Consider the following 14,704-nt stretch of genomic DNA (forward strand, 5'->3'; position numbering starts at 1 on the left):
TGATGTGCACCGCTGCTGTGATTTTTTAAATTTACCCACTATGGGACAAATAAAGGAATATCATCATCATCGTCATCATCATTACCAGCAAGGTTACATGGCAAGCTATCAAGACTTACCCATTACTGCTGGTTATTTTAAGCAGTAAGTGCATTGCTTGCTGTATTGTACCTGTGCCATCACTGAAGGATCTGCCCCAATCAAATCGCAGGTTAATCAAACCACTGACACTGGTGCACAATAACAAGCATACAACTATGACATATATATATATATATATATATATATATATATAAATGTAAATGAATCTGCACAGTAATCTTAACAAATAATGACCTGTTATGGAATTTGTAGGCTTAACATATCCACTACAACTCAAAACTATTACAAAATTCCTAATTTCTTTTGACTAAATCAGCAGATTTCACAAACCAAACATGTCCTTCCAACAAATCTGTATTTGCAGTCTCAGCAAATCATTGAGTGTGAAGAGGAACTGAGACAAACCCTGAACACAAATCTGGGAGTTGTCAGTGACATTAGGCAGCAAGTCAGGAGTGGTTCGGGAAGATAGTGTGAATCTGATGGCTTCCGACAATCGGTCAAAATCGGGATGGCGACCTCAAATGTCAGGTAAGAGTACACATCTAACCATATTTCTGCTAATATACAGCACAGCGTAAGCTGTAGTCATTATATTAAAGGCTATGATGTGCATGATGAAAAGTGGATAAGGAGAAAGGACTGCTGATGATACCATTGAGCCCTGATTGTGATAATGTTGTGATTTAGTGTGGTGGATTGGAGCTGCTGCAGTGTGTGTGGGGTTTCTTCTGCTGATTTTGATCTTGGCCGTGGTGGCACACAGTAAGTGCAATACTGCCTTAACCATGAGCACAACACAGCAAGAAAACACTTTGAATCTTCTGGTTTCACTCGGTGTAGCAGCGCTTGATGATTTTCACGGTTGTTCACTGATTCCTAATGAACTTGCAGATTCCAAGGCCATCGGTCATCAGGACTCAAAGTGTGAAAACTTGATCTCGAGCCTGATCATGGACAGAGACGCTCTGAGAGATGAGCGAGACCAAATGAAGGTGAATTACGTCAACCTGACGAAGGAGATGGAGGTGCTACAGAGCCAATACAACGCTATGGCTGTGAGTCGAGATGCGCTGCAAGAGGAGGTCAACAGGTTCAATGTCAGCAAAAAAGGTAAGAAATGTACTGATGCAAGAAATGAAAACTTGAATGGAACCGTAGTTTCACTGCTGTAGAAAGGAAATTGAAGAGAAAGAAGACGTGGATGGATCAAACAATGCATGGTAGTGTATAAATACCAGGATGATAACATGAGCAGTTCTAACTAACTGGATTATTTCAGGCAAGCCATTACCATCTCTGATGGTCTTATCTATCTCTGAATCCGACTGGTCTAAATATTCATTTATTGCCTGACAAACAGAATTACTGAACACTTCCTGTCAAACTTATTGTATCCAAAATAGCAACTCTCAGAATCAATGTTTTGTAAGCAGCAGGCTTTTTGCACGAAAATGGAAATATTAATCTGTATAACTGTTCAATCTTAATTACATTATTTAGCACCGCTATGTCGGAGTCAGCCTCACTGCAGTGGAGCTATGAGTCTTTCCAACACACTGACACTTGATCTTTGTGTCTACATAATACAAATTTTAAAATTTTAGAGAATTTTTATTATGGTAAAAGGGTCATATAGGGTCACACCTCGTGTGTGAAAGGCAGTCGTGGATGCTACTGTAGCTCTAGCCATCCCAGCCAAACTTATTATTTGAGATACCCTGTGTGTACCTCTCTCTTTTGTTGTAGTCCTTGTTTGCCAACTCTGCAAGTAATGCTAAAAGTTCAAACAGTTGTCAATTTTGCCAACAAAATAAATGGTTGCAGAGTAGAAATGAGAAATGAGAAGATTGTTGTTTCCCACGGTCTGAAATCAAGGACCCATTGTTTGATAAATGAAAAGGACTTTTGAATGGTGGCCAACTCTACAGTCGCATAGGAATGCAACCAATGCAGATGTAAACTCGTGTATGCAGTGTCCACTATTTATGATTGCCTCTGTGACATTTTCTCTTTGGTCTGCTGGGCCTGTATGTTCCAGGGTTTGAGGCGAGACTATCTTGACTTGTGTCACTTTTGGAAATGAGTCTTGAGAAGCTGGTCTTAAACTCATAAAATGTGTTTCCTGCTGGTCGCCAATTATGAACTTAAAACGTAGCAGTTCTAGGATCATGATTTCTGAAATACATGTGTGTTGTCTCCAGATGAACCTTGCCCCCAAGGATGGAAAACATTCAAAGGCAAGTGCTACTATTTCTCTTCTTCTGGACTGACTAAATCTTGGCAAAGCAGCAGAACAGACTGTCAAGGAAGAGGAGCGGACCTGGTGATCATAACCACAAAAGAAGAGCTGGAGTTTGTCGTTAGATCTTTTCCCATAACCTGGATTGGTCTGTCTGACTTGGAGACCGAGAACAAGTGGAAGTGGGTGGATGGGATTGATCTGATAGGTGATGGATTCTGGCAAGAAGGGGAGCCCAATAATAATAAAGACAGTGAGGATTGTGTCGAGGTCTCACGTGCAGCTAAGAGATTTAATGACGTGGCTTGTGGATACAGATTTTCATGGGCATGTGAGAAATAAGGTCCTGTTGGCATTTGTTAATTTTTCAGTTGATGCCATTTACTCCCCGCCATTTAAAAAAAAATCTAATTAGTATTACTCTTACTGGTCTGGAAATAATAAACAGTTATAGACAGTCTGATTACAACTGTTCCTTTTAGTGGTCTCAAATTGTTACTTCGGAAATAAAATAAAATCAACTAAAATATATATAAAGCTGATTCATCCATTTAAAAAATGACTCTGAATTACCTTTCTTCTATCCTAACATTGCCCATTCATATTTTGTTCCTGATTTTATGAATTTTCAAAGCATAAAAATGTCACACAATACTGTGTCTTCTTGATGTTTCTTCCACTGATTATAAAATGAACAATAAACTCCTAGATGTAATAATTGACAGGCTCATGTTATATTTCCCAATATCCTTTCCATGTACAGAGAACTGTGACTAATATGAAAACTTCTTTGATGCTCGAATAAGAAGATACTGGTCTTATAATGGTCGTATTGATTCAGTGACTTCCAGCCACTAAAGTAAACTAAGCCCAGTGCCCTTTAAGAGGTTATATCAACATTGGTTCACATAAACCAAGTCCTAGCTAAACATTAACTCTCTGTGGTTGATAAGAAACTGCTCTCACCAACTGAATTAACAACATAGCAATTTGACGTCACCATTCGATGAAGAGAAACTGTGTTCCCAAAAAGATACCCTCCAATACTCAACGTTTCAGTTCCATACAAACATGGTACATGTTGCTGAGCCCCTTTTGCAATAAGTTATCCTCTCTCCTCAGCTGTTACTCTGACCGTTAAGGTAATATTTACCTATTGGACTTATTTGCTCATGCCCTGTGAAAGTTAACCAGTACACACGCCATTGTTTCTATAGCCTCAGTGTGAAATCAATGTCATCAGTAGCCATGACTCCCACTCGTTGACACTAATGTGTCTGAGCTGTGTGTTCTCTGCTGGTAAATGCTTACACAGACGGAACTAAGCGCTCCAACACTGACAACATGGGGGCCAAAATGCTGCCTTCAGTTGGTGGAGGAATTTCTAGATATACAAGATGAGCATGCACCTTTTATAATGTGACCGATTGCATGCAGTTATCAATTATTCACATTGACCGGGTGTGGAGAGCATAGTACACAATTAGAGGAGTAAATGAGTGATCTATTAATGGTTGCATCATTAAAACACACCCTGCAGTCTTCAATACCCATCATTAAAATACTACCTTTCTCATGTCTGATGCAGACAGCTGATTTATTTGGCCAAAATTAAAATCTATTGGCATGTTATAACCTTTGATAAACATGTATATTAATTCATGGCTTCATGAAATCACAAGTTATTGTAATTCATTGTGGGTAATGGGTGTAGTTTTTTCTAGCCTTCCTGTCTTAAAGCAACTTCTACCAAATACATCAATTTAAATCTTAGTTTTAGGATTCTGTATCACATTTTAGCGGCTTCATCCTGCCTTCAGTGAAAGTACTCGTACCCCACTGAGAAAAAACTCTTAGATGTAGTGGAGTAGAAGTAAAACAATGCACCAAATGGAAGTACTGAATGGAATTACATGTAAAGTAGGCCTACTGTGTTTAAATAAGTATCTAGTTTCAGTGTACTGCATGTTTACATTACATCACATGTTATTTAGCGGACACTTCTATGCAAAGCGACTTACAAAAAGTGCTTTTAACCATGAGTACAAACTCAGAACAACAAGAATTAAGAAAGTAACATTTCTTCAAGAAAGACAAACTACAGAAATACCATTAAAGTGCCACTGAAGTGAATGATCACTGCAATTGTTTAAAGACTAATAAATAATATGTTGTTTGCCCATGGAATATGATAATCTGTTTTGAATGTATAAGCATAATTAATTCGAATCATCACAAGCAATTAAAACCACCTAAACTCCGGTATCCACGTTGTTAATATTTCTCATACAGACATGTGTGAAATGAATGAGATAAATCACTGGATGGAGGAGATTCCGTGAGGTCCCTGAATGCAGCGTCGGTTTCCAGGGAGTGGCACCTGCACCTGTCCGACCTGTTGAGAGGACACATGACTCCGGAGGAATGCTCCCTTTTGTCCAACGGAGCGGTTTCAGTGGGAGACGGAGGGTGAGAGCCAGAGGAGAGGGGGAGTTAGAGGGAAGAGAGAGGAAAAGAGAGGGGGAGAGAGGGAGATAGAAAGATGTCGCTGCCAGCCACTAATCCCGATGTCACCCAGTTCCCAGGGCCAACTGTTTCTCTACCTTTTGGACGGGAAGTATTTAGAACTTATTCTGGAGCACTAATCTGTGTAGAAATAGTAAGTGGATTTTTTTATTTATTTGTCATTATTTTAAATAGAGAGCTCATTCATGTTCAACTGCATGGTGTGTCCTTATCAGTGACCTCTGTGCTGCTGTAGAAATAGGCTGGTCATGCAGTCACTATCAATAATAGATGACCTTACATGTTGTCCGACTGTAACTCGTTGGCCGTGAACGCAGCCGGTCCTCTGTGACTGCTCAGCGTTCACACGACACACTGATCTCGGCTGTGATTGCCTGAGCCTAAATTGTTTTTGGCTTTCTTGACTGACGCTTGACAGCCAAAGCAATTTCACATGTCTGTCGCCTCGAGGGATGTCTCCGAGACAGACCATGCCTGTAAAGTGCTGCATTTCTAACGCACATCACATCACTCAAACGGTGTCTTTACATGCTATATATATGGCTGTAAACATTTGGGAAGTTCCATAACAACATCGCCTTCAGTGTTTTAACATGTGGAGCCCGACTACCTTGGATTCTGCCACCAATCATAATGCTTTTAGAGGGAGACAGTAGAGACAGGAATGTATTGCAGTTATTATAAGCAACATTTTCAGATCATGAAAACCTCACAATTATGTGATATTCATAGAGTCGCACCGAGCTTGGGCACCGAAGCTATTCATTTGCCAATTTTAGATTTGGCATTCGTAGGTGCAATACACGTCACCAGTTATATTACCTGATGGCTTCCTTGTACGTCAATAGTTTACAACGTGCCTGTAACTATGTAACAGCATTCACTTATACAGAATGACCAATATGAGTGTTTTTATTCTATCCCCAGGTATTTGGTGCACTAGTATGGATCCTGGTGTCTGACTCCAAAGTGCCCGTGCCTCTGCTACAGGGCTGGGTGATATTTGTGTCCCTCCTCACCTTCATCCTCTCATCCGCCTACCTCATTATCTTCGTCACTGGGCTGGCTCACAACATCAACACAGACTTGAATGTCTTGGTGAGATGAAGAGCTGATCAGTCAGATTACTGGTCCGTCCATCCGTCTGTCCCTCCATCCATTCATCCACCCGTCCATCTATCAATCTCACTCGTTTAATGCAGAGCCGTTCAGTCAGTTTTTAGTTTTTTTGCAGCGCTGGAGTATTTTATTGTACTTCATTTTGCTACAACAATTAGTGAATTCATTGATTACCCAAATCAACAAAAAATGCATTAACAACTATTAACCGATTCACAGTTAAAGTAATTTTTCACGCTTAAATGAGAGACATACGATGGCTCCAGGCTTTTCCTTGACATTATGGTAAATCTATTCTCTTTGGGTTTTACACTGTTTGCTCTCAAAACAAGACCTTTTATGACATCACCTCAGGCCTTTAGAAATTGGGATTAAGAGTACTGTTCTCTGGTGTTTTTTTTACAGTAGATTAACTGATTAGTTGATTACCGGAATTGAGCAAATTGTCTTCAGATCGATCAATAACAGCCTTCATGTTGATGTGAATTATAACATCAAATGTCAAGAAATCGCTATTAGAAGACAGTCTGCTTGTATCATCGTCGAGCATTTTCTTTAAATGCAATAATAACTGCTGAGATTATATCTGAGAGAACAAAATGATAATCTGTGTCATGTCATTGTAGTGAGCTCTGCGTTGAGTCGAGGGCTCTCGGACACAGCCAGCCCTGCTGCCAGCACCAACCAGCCGGGTGTGGCTGTTTGTTTGTTTTCAGCTGAGAACAATGAGTGACATGGCAACATGGATGATGAGCTCACACCAAAACGCAAAACAAAGGTCTGCCTGTAGTCCCGCCCCCGGCTCGTGGAGTCGACAGAACAGGGACTGTAATTTAACCTCCTTGACTCTCTGACGCTGCCTCTCTCCCTCTGTGTCTTAAGAGGATAGTCTCCAGACCACTTTTTAATGATCTCCTCCTTTTGTTTTGCGTCTACTATGTTGTGCTTTGTCATGAACGTAAACGCTTGATGCTTTGACATATTCGCCGGGTTTATTATGTAAATTCCAAAGTCCAGGTAGCTTCAAAGGTCAGAGCGTTGTCTGATTCGTCCAATGGGATACAACACACATGTTGCTCATTCTCTGTTCCCATCTACTGCACTTACTTGAACTTTTTGGGTATTTATTTCCAATGCTCTCTCTCTTATTTTCCCTCAGGATATCGTTTACCATTTTATGGCTTTGCTTTTCTACTTTTCTGCCTTTGTGCTGGAGGCAGCAACTGTAGCAGCGAGTATTGGAGCCGTCAAGCTGCCCAACAGCACTGCAAGCGTCTTGTGTATAAGCTACCCCCAGGGCAATATATTCACAGTCCTGGATGGCACTCAATACAGTATTAATATTGCAGCCACGGTGAGTGCTAGATATCGTTTCAAATGAAGTCTGTAGCACAATGCATGCATTAGTTGTGCCTTGTAATTTATATTATCACAGTACTATTTAAATGAATATAGACCAATGCCAAACTCTTTCGTTGACTTTTTACTGAGGTAAGCAAGTTCCTGAAAGACTACTACTACTACTACTAATAATAATAATAATAATTATTATTATTATTATTATATTTATGTTATTACCAAAGGTCAATTCAATGTAATCTTTCCGGTAAAACTAAAATAAATGAATCTGACGTGCTCTCAGTGAAGCACCTCAGTTTACTCATTTGCATGGACTTAGTTTCCTCTCTGCTCATCAGTTGTGTCAATATACAAAATATTCTGTGTATGCTATCACTTAGAACTGTCAGTACATTTCGTAGGGTATGTAAGGTCACGTGAAGTCAAAGTAGATGTCTTCAGATAAGCCTGTTGACATTATTAATAGATTCATCTTTTTCACATTAGTTAATGAAGTTGCAGTTATCACATGTTAGTCACAATGGCTGGGTTTTTCTGACCAAGTTTGTATTTATTTTTTGCTTTGTCTCCTTTTATCTGTTTGTCCCAGATATTTGCATTTGTGGTGACAGTATGCTACGGCTGCAGCATGATGATGGGCTTTAGGCGGTGGAGGATGTCGCCTTGAAACCCTGCACAAACTAGTTCTTCATAACTTCAACATGTATTCAAACATCAGTCACACCGTCCAGATCTCCACTGACAGTCCTGCTGTTCAGTTCAGTGCAAACTTTGTTATTTCCCAATGGAAAACTAATACCATCAGATTTCTGAACAATGATAACTCTGGAGGAGTTCTACTGCTGTGCTGTTGAAAGGTTCAGGTAGTCACAGTCTGGGCTGTTAACGGTATTTTGATGGCAGGGTTAAAGATCCTAACATTTACTTGTATGTACATGGTTATATAGAATAATTTTGCAAGTTATGAGTGATACTAGATATGGTTTTGTTTGTTTTTCCACTTTGTGAATTATATAGATATTGCCCCATTTCCTGAATAGCATCCCCATTGGAGGGAACACTTCCCATTTCCCAGAACACAAAATAATGCCTATGTATGCTACTTGTAGGCTATGCACTGCAGAATATTTATGTGATGGCGCAATTTAAAACCTGAATATTGCCCCATTTCCTGAGTCACATCCTCATTGGAAAAAATATTTCCCCTTTCCTATATTAGAAGAAAAACGTGCCTATACATGCTGCTAATGGGTTATGCACAACAGAGCTTTAATGTGATGGTGCAATTTGCCTGAAAGAGCATAAAAGGCCACATGAGTGTGTCCTCCGTCCTCTGGTTAACGTGTTGCTAAGGAGCTGTAAACAAATTGTAGATTTAACACAACTGATTACAACAATCAGTTGTGAGCTGATCTTATATTTAAATGTCAAAGTTGTTATTTCTTGTGTGAGCTTTTTGTAAAATTGTATTATCCAGCATCAACAATGTAAGTATTGTACATTCCAAGTCAACAATAGTCACATAATAATATCTGCTAATGTTTAATGTTTTTCTCACTGCTGTCCTATGTGGCTAACTCCACTGTGGCTTATCATTTAGACCAAGACTTTAGTTAAACAAATCATGCTATTAAGTTCTACTTGAAACTAATCACTTAATCTTACTTTCAAGACAAAAAACCTTTGTCAACTATCTTATTACAAACAGTGATCATGATCTAGTAATGAGTCATTTAAATTTGTATAGTAGTGTGTGTGTAGGGTCTAATCGTTTTTGTAGATGTGTTGATGCATCATAACATATCACAATTATTAACTATCTTGCAACATCATTACTTGTAGGCTACTTACAGATTATTTGTGTTTGCATCAGACTAGTAAATGTTATTGATTTTAAAATATGTCTGTTTTTTGACACCTACTTTCTGTTTGTTATTGCCATTTGTAATGTCTTTATTTTAGAGCTACATGAATAAAGTCTTTGAAAAAGAAAGCGCTCTTGTCTTTGGATCATTACAGGGTGCATTGTTTTCTGCCACAGTGTCATTCTGTCTGCTACCACTAGGCGGCGCCAAAGTCCGAACATTTTATTTCCTACAGAGAGGGGCTTTATGAGAGCAGACTGTCCCGGGCAGTATCGATGCCCACACTTCCTCAGGTTGCACAATTCAAAGACTTGGCCAAGTCAACAATGCCCCTTTGTTTATCTGTGAAAGTAAACCTTGGACTATAAATAAGAAGACTGAGCTCGCGACTTGTTTTCATTTCGTCCTTTCTTTTGCAGATGTTTTGACTTATTTCAACTGTTTTCAACCTTCACTTGAATACAGGAAATGTTCAATTAATTCAGTACTACAACAGGAGTTAATGTGGCAAACTTTGAAAGAAAGGTCAGTTTTTCAATAGAAACGGGAATGTCCTCCTCCTGTGTTTGGATTCACGTTCATATATCATGTTACATTTTAACTCACTGCAGTACTTTCTTATAGCTACTAGATGTCGCCCGTTATCACCAGCTGCTGAACATGTTTATACAGAAGATTCAAGATTCAAGATTCAAGATTCAAGATGTTTTATTTGTCACATACACACACAGGGTGTGCAGTGAAATGAAAGTGGCAATGCTCAGCAGGAATGTGCAAGGGCAACAAGTACACACTATTTACAAATAAAAAACAACACAATATTTACAGTAAGTGTGTGTGTGTGTGTGTGTGTGTGTGCCTAAGAGGGGCAGTTGTGTGGGTCTATGTGGGGGTCCTGGTGAGGTCGGAGTTCACAATCCTGATGGCCTGAGGAAAGAAACTCCGTCTCAGTCTCTCTGTTCTTGCAGCGTGACTACGGAGGCGCCTGCCTGACCGCAGCAGCTGAAACAGTCTGTTGTTGGGGTGGTGAGGATCCTTCATGATCCTGCCGGCTCTGGTTCTGCACCTCCTGGTGTACAAGTCCTGCAGGGTGGGAGTGTAGTTCCAATAGTGCGCTCAGCCGAACGCACTACTCTCTGCAGAGCCTTCCTGTCCTGAGCGGAGCAGTTGCCAAACCAGGCTGTGATGCTTCCTGTCAGGACGCCCTCTACAGCTCCAGAGTAGAAGGACTGAAGGATCCTCTGGGAAACTTTAAATTTCCTCAGCTGCCTGAGGTGGTAGAGGCGCTGCCTTGCCTTTCTCACCAGAGTGTCTGTGTTTGTTGACCATGTCAGATCCTCGGTGATGTGGACTCCCAGGTATTTATACCGCTCACCCTCTCCACAGTAGTCCCGTTAATCCCCAGTGGTGAGTACGTCCTCTGTTGTTGTACCTTCCTAAAGTCCACAATCAGCTCCTTAGTTTTGGTGACATTCATGATGAGGCTGTTGTCCGCACCAGAGTGACAGATCAGCAACTTCCTCCAGGTAGGCCTTCTAATGGAGATCAGGCCCACCACCACTGTGTCATCCGCAAACTTGATGATGGTGTTGAGCTGAACCTGGCCACACAGTCATGTGTGTACAGGGAGTACAGTAGGGGCTGAGGACGCAACCCTGGGGGATCCTGTGTTCAGGGTGAGGGATTTGGAGGTGTCTGCCCACCCTGACCACCTGTGGCCTGGCGGTCAGGAAGTCCAGGATCCAAGCACACAGGGGGTGTTCAGTCCCAGCTCAATCAGCTTGCCGCCAGTCTGGAGGGACTATGGTGTTGAAAGCTGAACTATAATCAATGAACAGCAGTCTCCCCTCTGGCTGTCCAGATGAGAGAGTGTGGTGTGCAGTACCTGGGAGACAGCATCATCCGTGGATCTGTTTGGGCGATAAGCAAACTGCAGCGGGTCCATGGAGGAAGGGAGGAAGGCGCAGATGTAGTCCTTTATCAGCCTCTCAGCATTTCATGACCACCGAGGTGAGGGCCACCGGTCGGTAGTCATTCATACATGCTGGAGAAGCATTCTTGGGCACAGGGACAATAGTGGATCTCTTGAAGCAGGCGGGGACCACGGACTCAGCCAGGAGAGGTTGAATATTGTGGTGAACACTGGAGCTAGCTGGTTAGCACAGGTCTTCAGTACTCGCCCAGATATGCCATCTGGACCTGCAGCTTTCCTGGTGTTCACCCTCAACAGAGCCCTCCTCACACTGTGCTCGGTCACAGAGAGTGTGTGTTCATCCCCAGCGGTAGAACTCACCTCGGCTAACGCTTAGTGTTGTTGTTAGCCGGCGAGCTAGCGCTGTTGTTGCTAGCCTCAAACCGTGCATAAAATGAGTTCAGGTCGTCCGCTAGGGATGCGTCGGCACTCACCATTGCGCGGGGTCTGCTCTGGTAGTTTGTAATAGTCCGTAGCCCCTGCCATAGGCGCCTGGTGTCGCGCTGCTCCATCTGTGATTCCACTCTGTCTCGGTACCTCCTTTTGGCGTTCTTCACCGCCCTCCTCAGTCCATAGACCGCTGCCTTGTACTCGTCCATGTTGCCGGATACAAGACCGGAGTTATAGGCAGCAATGCGGGCTCACAGCTTCACGGATGGATCTATCAACCCACGGCTTTTGATTAGGAAAGACCCTAACTTTTACCGTGGGGACGATGGTGTCCGTTAGCGTTGTTATGAGGCTCATTGCTACTTCCGCCACTCGCTGACGTCACTGGAACTGGATTGGATCATGTCCCAGTCGACAATACTCAGAGCGTCCTGTAGCTCAGCCTCTGATTGGTCAGACCACCGCATCGTTCCTCGTCACTACCGCTTCCCGCGATCCTTTGTTTATACTCCGGAAGCAGAAAAATGGCGGCATGGTCTGATTTCCTAACGGAGGAGAGAGACAGCCTTATAGCCTCTCTTGAATGGCGATAGCAGTGGTCCAACGTTCTTTCCTCTGGTAGCACACGTAATGTGCTGGTGAAAGTTCGGCATGACTTTTTAGGTTTGCCTTGTTAAAGTCCCCAGCCACCACCACAGCCGCGTCGGGATACTTGTTCTGATGCCGACATAACACATCATGTAGGTCCGATAGTGCTACGTCGGTGTCCGCTTGTGGTGGAATGTAGACGGCTGTGGTGATGACCGAGCTGAACTCCCGGGAAGGTAGAATGGACGGCATGAGATCGTCAGATGTTCCAGGTTCGCGAGCAGGAACGAAAGAGTCTTAATGTTCTTGAGGTCGCACCACATGTTGTACATGATGAAGCAGACCTCTCCACCCTTAGATTTACCAGACTCTTCCGTTCTGTCTGCACGGAAAACAGAGAAGGACTCGGTTGGACATATGACTCGATCCGGCACCAGCGGGTCAGCCAAGTTTCCGTCAGACAAAAGATGTTACAATCCCGCATGTCCCGTTGGAATTTGATCCTTGCCCTAAAATCATCCATCTTATTTTCCAGAGACTGGACGTTAGCAAGAAGGATGCTGGGCAGAGGTGGACGGTGGGCTTGAACTCTCAGTCTGTTCCGATCCCCCTCGATGTTTTCGTCGTCCCCGTAGTAGCGGCTCCACTGCTCCTGTTGTGGTTCGCCACGATCTCTGCCGGCCACGCTGGATCGATGGAAAAAGTGGACAAAAACCCTTGTTTTGCGCAAAAGTTTATGTCCAAAAGTGTGCTGCGGTCGTATGTTGTTAGTGCCGATGTGTTTGTGGCAAAGAAAATATTAAAAATAAACACAAAAACTAAAAGAGCGCACAATCTCCGCGGAGCTGCCGCGACGGCGACTGGACACTGCCGCGCCATCTCAGAAATAGTAAAACGTTGGGATTATCAACAACAACAAAGTTTGAGGAACTTTGCAATATTGTGCTTGTGTCATATAACCTCAAAACTAATGAAGTCAGAAAAAACTGGCAAGGAATACAACACTGTTTAATTATACAATAGTCTGATACTATAGACCACTAGTTCGAACATATCCATCAATTGTTTAATCGCTGTTGTGTGCAGTTAAATGCACATTATAAAAAACATCAAGCAACTTATGAACGCGCTTTACTTATCATGCGCTCGCTCCTGCTCACCTTCACCTCCCATCGTCGTGGAGTCAAGTCAAACAGAGTATTACAGAATGTATTGTGCTATTCCTTCACAATAAAAAACAACAACAAACTAAATATTTTTTACAAATCTATAAAATCCCTTTGAGATTATCCTACTAGAATTACATCTGTTTTACTGACTGCAAAATACTTATTTTCTAATGTTCGAGTTAAATTATATTACAAAGACTGTCAAAATGCCGTAAAAGTCATTAACACAACAACAAAAACACAGTAGGCTACAATAAATCATCTCTGGCCAAATCAATCAACTCAGCTATAACACCGTAGTTTGTTTGTTGGTTACATCTTCGCACTACTGTTTTGTTTTGTTTGTTCATTTTATATTATTATTATGTTATGTGCATTTTACTTAATATTATATTCTATTCTTTTTTATAAATTGTAAAACAAATTATATTGTATTGCTTAACCTGTATGTACAAATTCAACTGTAGCGGGAAAAAACTTCTATCTATCTATCTACATACCTGCATGCAAACTCATGAGGGGCGAAAAAGGCGACAACGGGGGAGAGCGCGGGTGCAGGTGGCTTTTTTTTGGTCTCCACACCACATCCACGTTGTTCGATGACACCTCAAAGATTTTATAACTACGGTCTTTTGATTGTTCTGACCGCAAATCTAAATAATAATAAACATTTTAAGAAAAAAAGGTCCTCTGAATAATTCAGTGATCGGGCCCTAATAATAGTAATAACAACTTTACATTATCATTATATATAATATGGTTAAAGTCATTCATGAACCAACTTCCTTTTATTTTACTTCTGTGCTCTGCTAAGCTTTGAGCCTGTTCCATGATTCTGTTCCATGATTCTGTTCCATGATTCTGTTCCATAAACCTGTTCATGATTCTGTTCCATGAGCCTGTTCCTTCGACGTGTCCCATCAAAGATGTTTTATTGCGAAGATCACCACATCGCATGTTCTCCTTGTCTCACTCCAATCTCATAAACGCCGGCCGTCCAATGTACCCGCCCCCCCTACCCCAAAACAAAAACTCTTCGGATCTACACTATTCACGTGGATGACCTATTTTGATTTTAAAACGGCGAATTTCGCCGAAAGGTGACACGTTTGCAGGTATGTATCTATCTATCTCCCTCCCTCCCTCCCTCCATCTCTGCCTACCTACCTATCTGTCTACTATCTGTCTGTCTGTCATCTATCTATCTATCTATCTATCTATCCATCTATCCATCTATCTATCTATCTATATGTTTTATTTTGGTGGAACCGGAAATGCATCTTTCCCTTAATTCCGGTAGACTTGACTGCTGTTTCTTGACCCGTTTTTCTCACACTCAGTCAGTGTTGAGAAGGCGGTCAGAAAACTCGTG

General features: G+C 41.8%; 2 protein-coding genes across 2 annotated transcripts; both read left to right on the forward strand.

Annotated features, from left to right (window-relative positions):
• The first annotated feature begins 341 nt into the window (after positions 1-341).
• LOC130213269 (hepatic lectin-like) lies at positions 342-3,064 on the forward strand. The gene is made up of 5 exons (XM_056444766.1): positions 342-350; positions 528-633; positions 793-867; positions 997-1,215; positions 2,307-3,064. The coding sequence occupies exons 1-5, from the start codon at positions 342-344 to the stop codon at positions 2,684-2,686; spliced, it is 789 nt and encodes a 262-aa protein (XP_056300741.1). The 3' UTR covers positions 2,687-3,064.
• Positions 3,065-4,740: 1,676 nt separating this feature from the next.
• Positions 4,741-9,341, forward strand: mal2 (mal, T cell differentiation protein 2). Its single transcript, XM_056444917.1, has 4 exons — positions 4,741-5,003; positions 5,798-5,968; positions 7,149-7,343; positions 7,938-9,341. Exons 1-4 carry the CDS (start codon positions 4,887-4,889, stop codon positions 8,013-8,015), a joined length of 561 nt encoding a protein of 186 aa, XP_056300892.1. The 5' UTR covers positions 4,741-4,886; the 3' UTR covers positions 8,016-9,341.
• Positions 9,342-14,704: the final 5,363 nt, after the last annotated feature.

Source organism: Pseudoliparis swirei, chromosome 22 (genome assembly GCF_029220125.1).
Source record: "Pseudoliparis swirei isolate HS2019 ecotype Mariana Trench chromosome 22, NWPU_hadal_v1, whole genome shotgun sequence".
Taxonomy (NCBI): Eukaryota; Metazoa; Chordata; class Actinopteri; order Perciformes; family Liparidae; genus Pseudoliparis; species Pseudoliparis swirei.

Bases quoted from the DNA above. Each gene is read 5' to 3' on its own strand.
- mal2 (XM_056444917.1), top strand. From the start codon at position 4,887: ATGTCGCTGCCAGCCACTAATCCCGATGTCACCCAGTTCCCAGGGCCA. The intron at 5,004-5,797 runs GTAAGTGGATTT...TTCTATCCCCAG, and splicing joins CACTAATCTGTGTAGAAATA to GTATTTGGTGCACTAGTATG. The intron at 5,969-7,148 runs GTGAGATGAAGA...ATTTTCCCTCAG, and splicing joins ACACAGACTTGAATGTCTTG to GATATCGTTTACCATTTTAT.
- LOC130213269 (XM_056444766.1), top strand. The intron at 868-996 runs GTAAGTGCAATA...ATGAACTTGCAG, and splicing joins CTTGGCCGTGGTGGCACACA to ATTCCAAGGCCATCGGTCAT. The intron at 1,216-2,306 runs GTAAGAAATGTA...TGTTGTCTCCAG, and splicing joins GTTCAATGTCAGCAAAAAAG to ATGAACCTTGCCCCCAAGGA.